Genomic DNA, 14706 nt, shown 5'->3' with positions numbered 1-14706 from the left:
ATGCGAATACAGTTCACTGTGAATTTTTTCTCGACGGATCTTGCTGGGGTTGTGGGTGTGGTAAACACCGAGATGAGCGTCGTCTCTATTATACATGGCATCCTTCATACTTTCTAAATTAAGGATCTGCGAATTGGCATAATTTAAGAAAAATCCTTTGACTTTACAGACGCGTTTACCTCTGTGGGTTTGATAAGCATAATTTTTAGGACCGTAACACGAATTCTGTGATCCAGTCTCCCTCCTCGAGTTTGTCAGTGAGTTCGCCGTTGCTTATAATTTACTATCAAAAAAACGACAGGTTTCTTTTTTAAGAACATTGAATTTTACATGTCGCATAAAAACGTACTCTACACAGATCGTGTTTTATATTGTAAAATACATTTTTTTTAGATATCTGAGCGATACATGTGTCTGGTTTCAATCGATGGTTACATCGATGTCTTCTTATTTTTCCATGTGATATTCCTGTACTATAAATCCTTTTCTACTATATGTAATGCATTTTATCTCGTTTAAAACTCGCTATCATCATTTCATGCACTGAAGTGTTCAGTTATAATGTACTTTAATTATGTCTCTTATTTCATTTCCCCCCCAAAAATCATACAACCAAAAATAACATTTTACGCATGAGAGACTAGTCCAAAAGTAACGACTGTCAAATTTATAAAATGGTTGTAAATTCTTAGTCTTAAGACGTTTTTTGTGAAAAAAGAAGACTACTGATAAAAATTTATACTTTCCGAAAAAGAAGTCGATGCATATCGAGAATGGTCCGAGTAACACTTAACAATTCAAATTTCTAAAATGATTTAGAGTTTTAGAATATTAATATAATAGTTCAAATTTCTAACTTTCAAAAACTCAAACTAATTTGGTATATTGAAAATTAATATTTTAGTTCAGAAATCTAAATTTTCAAATTTCCAAACAGGTTTTAGAATTCAAATATTTTAGATTTTTAACTTAAATATTCAAAATTCAAATTTCCAAAAAAACATATTTTGTATTTTAAACTTTTGAGTTTTTGATCTACCGTTCCTTCAAAAAGTTTACGCTCACCAATCTTAAATTCAATAACATATTTATGTCTTTTGATTACTTAGTATTTAGAATTTACTTCAAACTTCCATCTTACAAACGTTTTAGATTTTTAGAAATTTAGAATCTTGATTCAAACACTCAACTTTTAAATAAGCAAAGCCCTTTTTATATTTTTAGGTTTTAGAAGTTTACTTCAAATATCCAAAATATCAAATTCCAAACCTGGTTTAAATTTTGACACTATTTCAAAAACTCATTTGGTAAATAAAAATACTAATTCGAAAATTCAAATTGGGTTTGGACATTTGATATTTTGGATATTTCAAGTAAAATTGTAAAAACTCAAAGCGTTTTGGATATTTGAAATTTGAACATTTGAATCAAACTTCTAAATTCCAAAAAATCCACAATGTTTGAAATTTGAAATTAAGAAGTTTGAAGTAAATTTTGAAATATCAAAAGTCGTAAAACTGTACTGATATTTAGTTTGTTAAGCCTAAACTTTCTAAACAAACGCTAGATTTAAAACTAAAAAAGTTAAAAATACGAAATTTGTTTTTGGAAATTAGAATTTTTGAATATTTTCAAAGTAAAATTCTAAAAACTTGAAATTCTAAAACCTGTTTGAAGATTTGAAAATTTAGATTTTTGAACTAAAATATCAAATTTCAATGTACCAAATCAGTTTGAGTTTTTGAAATTTCGAAATTCAAACTAATATATTAATATTCTAACACTCAAAATCATTTTATAAATTTGAATTGCTAAGTGTTACACGGACCGAGAATAACCTTTATCAATGTATCTTTATAAAAGAAAAACAAACAATATTCAGACATTTGAATTCTCAAACATTTTAGGCAAAAATCCAAAATATTAAGATTTAAAAACTTGTTTGGAAATTTGAAATTGTAGATTTTTGAACTAAAATATTAAATTTAAATATACCAAATCAGTTTAAGTTTTCGAAATTTAGATATTTGAAATAATGAATGAACATTCGAAAACTCAAAATCAATTTAGAAATTTGAATTGTTAAGTGTTACACGGACCATCTTATTCGGTGAATAAGATAATGGATAAGAAAAATCAAGTTATATGGTACTAGGCACTTTCACGTTATTTGCCAACGGAAGAGACATATTTTTCTTATGTAAAAGTAACACTGTCGCTGGTTAAATGCTAGTCAACACTTCTCGCTTAAGTTCAATATTTCATGCCGTACCCGCTTTTGATTCTCATTGTTTACATTGACAGTGGCTATATAGTTGAATGAACAAATTTACTACGATTTTCATTATACAGGTCATATTTAAAATCTCCAAAGCGTCCCCGTTTTTTAACTTCCCATGACCATTTTGTATTTCTTTATTCACTGCGTAACTTGATCCCGTGTCTCATTGTTACTTAGACCAATACCTTATTTACTGCAAACCTTGTAAAGCAAGTTCGTCAGTTTTTATTTTTATTTGGTTCAGTAAAGGACTCCCGGGGGGCACCGCCGCGATCCTTAGGTTTCCGGAGACCTTTGATTCCGGAGTCCAAGGATTCCGGAGTTTCATGACGCCGGAAACTAAGATTCCGGGGTCCTTGTACTCGATTCAATTCAATTCACTTTATTACGAAAGGCATACATCATATTGTAAACAATATAAACTTATAACATATACACAGTAAAGCATAACGCAGGTATTTTTTTAACAGTCAGCATAATATACAATTAATCAGTATCATGATGATGGAGAATGTACAAACCATTTTTTAAATTTGTTTATGAGGCAGTATGACATTCATTACGTAAATTAAAAAAGCATGGTACAAAAACTTTCCCAAATTACAAAGGTCCTTAACATTATGTACACATAACAACTGTATTAATTTAAAACCTAGGTGGTTTTTCCTAGTATAATTTTTTAAATTATATTTTACTCATAAATCATCCTTGTATCGGGACTCTAAAACAAAATGGAATTCGTCTTCAATTTCAGATCTACAAAATTCACATATTCGGTTTTCGCGCAATATATTTCTATGACGTCCACTTTCAATAGCTAAATTAATATGTGATGACAGTCTTGCTAATTTACTTTATATGAATGGAAAGAATGGGTTTTACTAAATAATATTGCAGTGTGAAGTGGTCAATAATGTTTTTATATAACTTACATCTAGATGAACTACTGATATCAGCAAAGCGATTTTGTACCTAGATGTTAATAATTCTTTGCTTTATAATTGAGACATGGCTGTTAAAACTAATTCCAGGTGTATCCTAGTCCCATTTCGAATCATTTATCTTTAATATTAGAAGCCCTGTTCGTGATCTTGTTCATTGGTTGTTCCATTTCCTCTCACATTTTCTCATAACATGATCTCAAAATACAGTTCTTACACTTTGCAATATTTTGAAACCAAATTTAACACTTCGGAATAGTCCTATAGTCTTCATAGGCAGTCTACCTGTTCTGAAATATATCATAGATGTTTGTGTGTTTTTTTTCTAACCTATAAAACATACTTTATGAATTCTATAAGCTCAAGAGAAAGCGTTTGAGGTGAAATTTTCATTTTTAGTTTTAATTTGCAAGCAATATGCCAATGAGTCGTAAAACGTCTGCTATTTAAATCTCATCACCGCGTACCCACTAACAGTGGCTACATAGATGAATGAACAAATTTACTACGATCTCCACTATACAGGTCATATTTAAATCTCCAAGGCGTCCTCTTTTTTAACTTCTCGTAGAAATTCTTTATTCACTGTATAATTTGATTCCGTGTCTCATTGTTACTCGTATTAATGCGTATAAAGGAGAATAAAAAACCCATAAAGGGGTACCAACGAAATCCCTGATGGAAAATACCCAGTTAGGGATCCGTGAACAACCTTTTGTGAACACATTGTTTGGTCTTATTGACGTCACTGGGTTTTCCCCACTCTCCATTGTTCCCATTTTTCTATACCCCATTTTCTATACTCCCCTTTCTAGGTCAAGGCTACACCATTGTCCAAGGGCACTCGACCATAAGTCGGACAAGGTCATCTGGGTCTCCATTGTCCCCTCCATTGTTCTTCCCATTGTTCTCCCCATTGTTCTCTTACACAATACCCCCATTGTATACCCCCCTCAGGTGTCGGTGATACTACTGCGAGTCATGTAACAAGACTTACAGACCCTATAAAATTAGAACAAAAGACTCTAGAAGGATTTGGAGAAAATCATGTCCAAGAAAGTCGCAGTGGTAAGTTGATTTTTAGATATGGCAAGAAATTCATACTGCGTTTTAAGGAGATACTTTTGTACCCTAGGGTACATCATTTTCAAATGTATGGAGAAAAGGTTACAAAAAGGGTACACTATTTATTCCTACTGAAATCGAAAGTAGATGCTCTACAGTAGTAGGAATACTGTATTATCTAAGTTAAAATTTTTAAAAAATGGAGCCGAAACTCAGGCTACAGTGGGTACAAAGGGTACACCTTGGTACCGCAGTTAACAACACTGCAAGGAATGGATACAAGGGTATAGGAGACTGAAATTTTCTAAGTTAAAATTAAAAATAATGGAGCAGGTGCTCAAGGTACAGTGGGTAAACATGGTACACTTGTGTACAGCAGGTTACAACACTACAAGGAATGGATACAATGGTTTAGAAAACTGAAATTTTCTAAAATTAAAAATAATGGAGCCGATGCTCAGGGTACAGTGGATACACTGGGTACACATGGGTACAGCAGGTTACAACAGTTCAAAAAACTAAAATTTTCTAAGTTAAGATTTAAAATTATGGAACAAGTGCTCAGGGTACAGTGGTTACACAGGGTACATTAGGGTACAGCAAGTTACAACGCTATAAGGAATGGATACAAGGGTCTAGGAGACTGAAATTTTTCTAAGTTAAAATTAAAAATAATGGAGCCGATGCTCAGGGTACAGTGGGTACACAGGGTACATTAGGGTACAGCAAGTTACAACGCTATAAGGAATGGATACAAGGGTTTAGGAGACTGAAATTTTTCTAAGTTAAAATTAATAATAATGGAGCCGATGCTCAGGGTACAGTGGGTACACAGGGTACATTAGGGTACAGCAAGTTACAAAACTGTAAGGAATGGATACAAGGGTTCATGAGAATGAAATTTTCTAAATTAAAATTAATAATAATGGAGCAGGTGCTCAGGGTACAGTAAGTACACAGGATTCACATGGCTACAACAGGTTATAATAACATTCTAAGCTTGTTAATCTAAGACTTTATTGGCTCATTATATAATCCTAATTTAGCATAGTGATGGGTCCAATATCCATAGAATTCATGTTTTGAATGGGAAACAATCATTAAAAAAAAACAATACAGACTGTGCTATTTAGTAAGCAATATTGAGATTGTTTGCCGGTATTCATTAACAATGAAGAAAATTATTAAAATTATTGATACCGTTCCCCACCTCTTGTCACGTGGATACCTTCTCATCAAGAACCATAATTTTGAATAAAAAAATTTAAACCCAAAGTACCTATAGTTATCCTTCAGAAAAAAAAACCACAATCTAATTATTAAGGTTCAATAATTCAAATTGTTCTATAATGTTAAAAAATTAAATAAAAAATATATGTAATACATGTAGAATTAAAGAAAAATTGTTTGGCCTGTAGGAAATTGAAATTGAAATAATAAAAAAATTAAGTAACAGGGAAAAACAAAATGATTGTCCAAAAAATGAAGATATAATTTATTAATAAAAAAACTGTTTTTGTCTATTAAAGCAAAATGAAAAATGATAATAAGAAAAAAAATCCTCAAAAGAAAACAGTGTTATTGATCAAGAACATAACTACAAAATAATATTAACTCAAGTTCTGAAAACAATGTAAATTCATTACTTTTAAAGTGAAAAATAAATTCATAGATTCATAAATGATTTGATTTGGAAAATATGTATCAAATTTAAATGAACCATACATGCAAATAGAGTAATGAATCTAATATGTAAACTAGTATACACCTGTATTTACATATTTACAAAACAAAAAATGAAAAAAAGGAATTTCTTAGCTTAACGTTTGCAAGCTCCACAATGCCACACCGAGTCGCCCTTCAGCTGGAAATACTCCTTGTTGGTCATGCTGGTGCACTTCCGCTGGAACCACTTCCTACAGGAGTCACACCCAATCCAATGCAAGACGTAGTACTTGCTGCCCACTTTCGTGCATTTAAAGCACGTCTTTGTCTGGATAGATTGATTGTATATTGTTTAACGTCCCTCTCGAGAATTTTTCAAATTTTGACCTTTATTCGGCACTCAGGGTCATTTAGCAATGAGGGATATTTATCGTGCCAACTCCTGCCGCTGCCACAGGGCCTCGGTTTTTAAGGTCTCATCGAAAGAACCCGCAACTTTCACTTCAAAGTGCCGAGCGCATGGTGAAGGAACAGTTGCTACCCATTTTTTATAGACTTTGGTCATTGGAGAAGTAATAATAATATTAGCATGTCAGTAGAAATCACCAATATAATTCTATGATTTATAAGGACATTTTATCATTTTGATAGTCACAGGATAATTTAATAAGTCTGATACCTCTGATTAGGATTTCCTGACTGGAAAAGGTAGCTGAGGAGATGGCTTGCACATTTTGTTTTATATCACGATAAATGTTGTCTAGTAAAACGAATATAATACCAAAATAATCATGCAACAGTAATGTATTCAAGTAACGCTGATCACGAATAAAGGATAAATGAACCTTTTTCTCAAAACAATATATATGATTCAGTGTATTACATCGTATTTTTGTGTTATATATTCTTAAACATAAGTTGTCAATATTGATGCCTCATTTTATCTAAATTTGGAGAAATGGAGCAGATTAAATATACAGTAGTGTAAATTTATTGCGCGATATGTATATCTGAAACGTCTACAGTGACATGTGTTAAGCTGTATCAAATCTAAGATGCAAAGTTAAATAAAAAATACAGTATTCTAATATATTAAATATATTTAGGTTAACTATTCAAATCGTTGTATCAAATTAGAAGGATTTTTTTTCTGTATTTTTAGTTTAAAAAGGGTTGTATCCATTCCTTACAGTGTTGTAACTTGCTGTACCTTAAAGCATTCAAGTTTGCAGCTACAACGCTTAATGATACACTAGTATGTATCATTAGTCGTCGGCTATGTCGATATTTGCTTGTTTCATTAAGCGTCAGTGTTGCTCTGCATTTGTGACGCTTAATGATATAATTCTATCATTAAGCGGCGATTTAGCATTAGCGGTTGAGAATGTCAGCTATTAATGCAATAATTTACGGCACCAAGCGTTGCAATTGCAACGCTTAATGCTATTTGTATCATTAAGCGGAGTTTTATCATTAGAGGTTGCTACAATGCTCAAATCATATCTTTGTAGTTTGGTTGCAAGTTTTGAGACCTTACATGTGTATGCAAAATATATTCACAATATGCAACATGAAAGAAAAAATAATGTCATGCAAGTTACTAACTTACTTATTTTAGAAAATCGTCTTAAGATGAGTTAACTTATTTACTTGCCAAGTACGAATTATACAAAAAAAAAAAAGCTTTGCGAACTCAAAGGTCCCTTGAAACAATAGGACCATTTTCAGCTTAGTTTGGACTTTTAGTAAGGCGTTACATAGGCATAATTAACGTCTGAAAACTACACAGCTTTCCTTCACTGTTGAAATATACATGGGATAGAAATTCGGGCAAATGCCAATTAGTGTATCGAATAACCAGTTACAGTGTACACTGTTTCTTCCTGCACAGAGGTGGAACTTAAGTCGTCTCATCGTTGTCAACAACAATTTAAAGTTCCTGATGTTATTAATTTCTCAACCAATGAGAATCTATTCGCCATATGACAGGCGGTAAACATGTAGCGCCGAGAATGCCACGCCTTACTGAAAGTCCAAACTAAGCTGGAAATGGTTCTAAAAACTTGAAGCAGAGCAAACACATACCTCTCAAAATATCAGACGTCAGTATCCGGTGCCATGAATGAGAAAACTTCCCCAGTCGACTGATCACAACCGCTGTGTGCTCTTTGTTATAATTTCACCTAAGTTAAACTCTCATGTTAACATAAATATCATGCATGTTGATAAGTATAAGCGTGTACAATTAATTATATCACATGTTGACATATTAAATAAGTTGAACTCGTACATAATTAAATAGTGTTTTGATAATAAAAAAGACACAGTTCTTCATTATTAACTGGCGTGTTGAAAACAACACATGTAAACATAAAAAAGTTTTATTTGGATGTCTGATATCAAAAACAATCATATGTAAGTGAATTTGCCCGTATTTTCCCATATAATCTAAATAAAAATGTTTATAACTTACAGGTCAACATATGATTTGTTTTTTTTTATGAAGACTTGTTTATCAAGCATGTTAACGCATTTTTCTTTTCAAATGTTGATATACATTATTGAACTGAAATAAACATATTATACCATTTAGTTTAGCAGCACTTTGCTACAAGTGTCAAGGAAAATAGGCTAATTCAAAAAATGTTTAATTACCAGGTCACGGGTTCTAACAAGGGAATCGGATACGCCATTGTCCGGGGCCTTTGTAAACAGTTTGATGGAGATGTGTATCTAACTGCCAGGAATGAGGAGCTAGGTAAGCAGGCCGTCAAGAGCTTAAACTCAGAGGGACTTTCTCCAAAGTTCCATCAACTTGACATCACCGACCAAGCAAGCATTGATCGTCTGAGAGATTTTCTCAAAACTACTTATGGAGGTTTGGACGTTCTTGTTAACAATGCAGGTATTGCTTACAAACAAGAATCAACTGCCCCTTTTTCTGAACAAGTAGAGGTTACGATAAAAACGAATTACTTTGGAACCCTTGCCGTATGTGATGCATTGATTCCTCTTCTAAGACCGCAAGCAAGGGTTGTCAATGTTTCCAGTATGTTAAGCTCATCTGCGATTAAAAAATGTAGCAAGGAAGTTCGAGCCAAGTTTGCAAATCCAAAACTAACAATTGACGATTTGACAAAGTTAATTAACGAATTTGTCCAGGCAGCAAAGAGTGGAAACCATGAAAGCAAAGGGTACGCGAATAGCGCCTACGGAATGTCTAAAGTTGGTGTATCGGCCTTGACCGAAATTCAGCATCGTCAACTTTCAGCAGACCCACGAGAAGACATCTTGGTTAATACTTGCTGTCCTGGTTACGTTGATACAGATATGACATCACACAAAGGTCATAAAACTATCGACCAGGGCGCCGACACGCCTTTGTATTTGGCCTTACTTCCACCAGGAACGAAGAGCCCAGCCGGGAATTTTGTCTCAGAACGGGAGATCAAGAATTGGAGTGGATAGTTATTTGTAAAAACATAACATTTATCTCTCTGTTGGCTGAATTTTTGTCATATACTAAAGCTTAATATACTTTTTGTACAAAAACTCAAATTAGAGAATTTTTAATCTTGGAAATACGTTTATTAACCTGACCTCAAATAAAGTATTTGTAAATGTAGGTTATTTTGTTCCAGTAATGTTTATAGTTCAAACAATGTATGACTTGATAACCTGACCTGAAATTAAAGTATTTGTAAATGTAGCTAGTTTTGTTCTAATTATGGTTAGTTTATTTATTTATAAATACTTGAACAATCTCTGTATTGACAATGTTAATGGATTACGAATTATTAGTATATAAGAACACCATTCCTTGGTAGCTTGCGCAAATGTCTGAAAATGTACTTAAATTTTGTGAGGAAACTTGATAATGTTGCAACATTTTATTGACATATACTTGGGAAATGGTATATTTTTGAGGAACGTAGTCTGATCTTGTGGATCTGATTACAATTAGGAAACATATAAGTGTACTATCAAAATAAGATTTAAAATTTACAAGTAGCTTTGACCTACATCACTTGATTCAACCTCCCATAAAAAGAAAATTATTCCATATAGAAATAAATCAAAAACTCGAATGCCATGGTCAGATTAGGCTTTTGTTATCCTAACAAAATGCTGAAGGATCTAAAACTTCATTAATATATTATAAAATGGCTAATTTTTGTTGACCTTAATGCAGGTTTCATTCGCTGAATCAGATAGATTTGTTAACCGTTTTTTCGAATTCTACATAAACTTTTTTTTTTATTTTGTTGAATCTTTCCTACAAACTTGCTTCAAACAACAAATTGTCTTGTATGTTTCTTGCAGTGTTCCTACAAACATGCTGAGTTTCTGCAAATTTGCATCAAGCTGTGTCGATTGCTGCAACGTATGCGGCAAGATCGCTCAAATTTTCTTACTGTGAACATGTTAAACTGCAAACTTGTATTATAACAAAGGTTTAGTAAGTGTAGGCTTATTGCTCAAGATCGTAGCTCTGTATATCTTCAGGTTTGATCTTATGCGCAGACCACTATTCCCGTAAAATGACCTTGACGTAAAATTCAATTATTACTGAGTAGGGATGTCAAAATTGTCAATAATTGATATTCGAATATTCGGTAGTAGTATTCGAATATATTCGAATATTCGATGAAAGTAATACATCCTGCATTATAATATGTATACATCTTTACTCTTTTGTAAAGCAGGATACGTTTTATACCATTATTTTGGAATAAAAATTCATATAAAGTTTTGTAAATGCACAGTAGTTCTATTTTCAAAATATTTTACAGAATATATGAAAATCTGATATCCAAAATGTAATATATTTCTTCTGAAAATTCAAAAGAATCTTTTAGTATCTTCAAGATTAATTAATCGTCTTACAAAAGTCTACACTGGTAACACCCACAGATTTTTACCATGCAGAACAATTATCTAATGGAGAAAAATAAAAAGCAATTACTTTTAGCTAATTAATAGTTACTGTAAAAATGTGTCCTTTCAACAATATGAACTAATTGTAAGTACTCTAGGACACTGTTATACCACTAATTAAATGATCAAATGAATAATTTGTATTATTTAATAGATACAATCTTCACACCTTTTTAAGGTAATCCAAGAGGAGTGTATTTTTATTTTGTTTTTAATCAAATCATATTACTGGTCAACAGTACGACTTTGATTCAATTTCTGACAAAAATTGTCAGATTTTTTAAATCTTTAAAATGCTTGTATACTGAAAATCCGAATATTCGAATCTTAAATTTATATTCGAATATCAACTCATCGAATGAATATTCGAATATTCGAATATTCGTTGACATCCCTATTACTGAGTATATCAAACATAGACTCACCTTGGCTATATATAACATATTAAGGAAGTATATATGAGCTCATACCACTTTAAGAGTTTCAGGGTGAAATCTCAATTTGGTGTCCTACAGATAAACATTCAGAGGAAACATTAAATCAAAAGAGAGAGATCTTCGCCTTTACAGCTGTGTAAACACAGCCAATTATTATACCTTAACTAAATCAATCTTACCTGTACTGGATTATTTGTTAATGTCATATATGGCTTACCGTAGTGGCTATCTCCTACTTTGTTTGCATGGCTGAAGTCCTAAAACTTAACACGGTATTTCGAAGTTATAAAAATAATATTAGGACTTTCTGTCGCGTGTATGTCCAAGAAGGTTGCAGAGTTACATGCTATTCAAACAGTTATGGTTTTTGCTGATCAGAAAATTGGAAGATGAAAAAAAAATTGTTTTCAAGTTAAAGGTGCATAGACAAAGATTTTAAGTTGATATTTTCTGTATAATATCACGACTTATGTATCGTAATAACTTTCACACGAAAATATATTAAAAATATATAACAATATCTAAGTGGTGATGTTATACAGAAAATATTAACTTCAAAGCTGTGTCTATGCACCTTTAATGAATTCCCCTTTTCTCTCTATTCAAGTCATGTTATCCTAATTAATGAATCTTCTCTCTTTGTATAATATTTTTTAAAATAATTTGAAGCAGGTTTATTTCTTTTGTGATAAAGCCTTTTAAGTTATTAAAGCCATTTTGATAATATATTCATTTTTAATCAGTTCTGTTAATGTGGGTATATAGGTGTTTTAAAACAATTTTTGAAAAAGTTTAACAGTAAAGTTATTTACTTTGTAATAGTTTGTCTTTAATAATTTTGAAAAAAAAAATGTTGTTTTAATGGATAAAATGTTGTTTTGACCAACTTTGGAGGTTAATTTCAAAGTTGCAAATGATAAATTTTAGGTTCAAAATTTAGACAAATATACAATAGAAAACAACTAAAGAACATTGATTTTTAAATGTGACTTTTTCCGAAAAATTGTTCTCTCCTGTAGGTCAAATCTTTTGTTATAACGAATACATCCTTTGTTTGCATGTACAATTTAACATTCAAAAATCCGAAAAAATATACATGTACAAATGTATGGCACGCCAAATTCACAAAAATGAGCTAATCATAGTTTCACAGTCGATAATCTAGGTTTATCGGTTGTAAACTATAGTTTACGGACTGTAAACTATAGTTAACAACGTTAATCTATATTTTACATCTGTAAACCATAGTTAACGCGATAATCTATGTTTCACAACCGTAAACTATACTTAACACCGAAAACGATCATTTGCGATTGCAAAACATAGATTATCTGATATATACAGTTTTTACACGATTTGTAAACTATAGTTTACAAACCGTTAACTATAGTTAACGATCTGATAAATATAGTTTCACGATTTGTGAAACTATGATTAACAACTCTTAACTATAGTTTACGATTGTAAACTATAGTTTACAAACGTGAATCTATGTTTATCAACAAAATCTATTGTTAACGCTTTATTCAGACAGATAAACTTAGATTAACATTCGTAAACTATAGTTAACAACCGTTAAATATAGTTTTACAGATGAAAACTATACTTAACGAATCGTTAGCTATAGTTTACGGTTTGTAAACTATAATTTACAGTCGATAAACCTAGTTTATCAATTGTGAAACTAGGTTTATCTCATTTTTGTGAATTTGGCGTGCCATACAAATGTATCAAGTTTATTTTTTTCTTTAATTAAAGCCGAATTCAGATTTGATTTAGATTGAGTTTATGTGAAAATATTTCATAGGACTTGTACCAGATGCTAGATCAGGAATAGGTCTAACTGAGAATGAAATTGCGCTATTTTTTTTCTTGATTCATTTATACAGCTACCTTTTTTTGGATTTTGTTGTATATTTAGTAAATCAAGACTTTAAAATCAAAAATATATTTCTCTTTTAGACTTTAAAATTACTTGTTTGAACATTTAACAAAGGAAGAGAAAAGTAGCAAGAAGACTTGAAACTGCAAATGCAATAAATAGAAAAATAATCTTTCTCATTTCATGGAAAGATTGCAATCATACTAAAACTGTAGGAGGAGTAGCCTTTAAAAAAAATGCAGAAATTTCTGTTTCTAGTAACCATGACAAAACCGTTCATCAAAATCAAAATTAATAAACAAACTTATAAATCTTTAATTTAGTCTACTTGTGTACCAAGTTATACTAACCAGAACATAAGGAGTAGTAACATTATGAAAGCATTTCACAGAAATTTCTATTTGTACTAGCCAGAGCAACACCATTCATCAAATCAGAAACCCATACATAGAATTTTGTTTCTTAGTAAATTCAAGTTGTGTGCCAAGTTATCTTGAAATCTAACCAAAAATGTAGGAGTGGCATATTGAAAGACTACAGATAGACAGATGGATGGGCACATTACTGGTCTCTGACCAGATGAGCTAAAAACTGCCCACAGACAAATACTAGAGATTACTCAGTATGTCATATTAGCATATTTAACAAAGGTTTTATTCAGTTAAATTAAAACATTAGAAAATACTATATACATGTAGGTAAGAAAGTTTTAATGAGTACCCTGTTGTGGTTATAAAACAAACTAGATGTAAAAACATGAATTCTGGATTTAATTAAAATAAATACCACATTTGCCCCCAATTAGCACCCAGAGCTACTTAGTATTCAAATAAATTTAAAGTCTCCATTAAGACTCTTATTCTAATGTATACTTAAATAGTGGACCAGAAAGCTTAAAACGTGTTATTTTTTTTAGCTTTAAATTTTAAGCATATCCTGACATTTCAAAATATTTCTGTAGGGTTTTTTTTCAGATTTCAAAATTGAAAGAGAAGATTAAATTTTTTTAAAGACAGATTGACAGATAGGTGAAAAAAGTTGCCAAAAAACACCCTTGCCTTTGTTTTGGAGGGTAAACTATAAAAACAAAAAAAAAGCAAAAAAAAAAACAGGCAAAATATAAAATCAAAAGCTTTCACCAAATAAAAGGGATTGGGTTTTTTTTTTTAGAGAAGAGGCTATTTTTATAGAAATGGGTACTAACTGGAGCAAATGTATTTTCAGAGAAAAGCAAAACATGTTTACAACAAAAATAATTTTTAAACATATCATAAAAGCCAGATGAGCATATATATTAAAATATTGGATATATGGATGGATTAATACAAAATTCATTGGAGAACAAAATTTATAAATATATTAATGTTTAAAAGACATATATAAATGTATAAAGCTTATATTTGTGATACTTGATTTGCCTTTTTGGGCAAATTATCAAAAATGATGAATTTCACTAAATAGTGAAATATGCAAAATACAATACAGGTTCAAGTTAAA

General features: G+C 31.2%; 1 protein-coding gene across 1 annotated transcript; it reads left to right on the top strand.

Annotated features, from left to right (window-relative positions):
- The first annotated feature begins 4196 nt into the window (after window positions 1-4196).
- On the top strand, window positions 4197-9661 carry LOC134246396 (carbonyl reductase [NADPH] 1-like). The gene is made up of 2 exons (XM_062728760.1): window positions 4197-4290; window positions 8611-9661. The coding sequence occupies exons 1-2, from the start codon at window positions 4270-4272 to the stop codon at window positions 9418-9420; spliced, it is 831 nt and encodes a 276-aa protein (XP_062584744.1). The 5' UTR covers window positions 4197-4269; the 3' UTR covers window positions 9421-9661.
- The last annotated feature ends 5045 nt before the right edge of the window (window positions 9662-14706 follow it).

The sequence above is a fragment of the Saccostrea cucullata genome, unplaced genomic scaffold, assembly GCF_032062105.1.
Source record: "Saccostrea cucullata isolate Sc308-1 unplaced genomic scaffold, CSIRO_AGI_Scuc_v1 ctg2062, whole genome shotgun sequence".
Lineage (NCBI taxonomy): Eukaryota > Metazoa > Mollusca > Bivalvia > Ostreida > Ostreidae > Saccostrea > Saccostrea cuccullata.
This window is presented reverse-complemented; position numbering and strand designations above follow the sequence as displayed.

Bases quoted from the DNA above. Each gene is read 5' to 3' on its own strand.
- LOC134246396 (XM_062728760.1), top strand. From the start codon at position 4,270: ATGTCCAAGAAAGTCGCAGTG. The intron at 4,291-8,610 runs GTAAGTTGATTT...TTTAATTACCAG, and splicing joins TGTCCAAGAAAGTCGCAGTG to GTCACGGGTTCTAACAAGGG.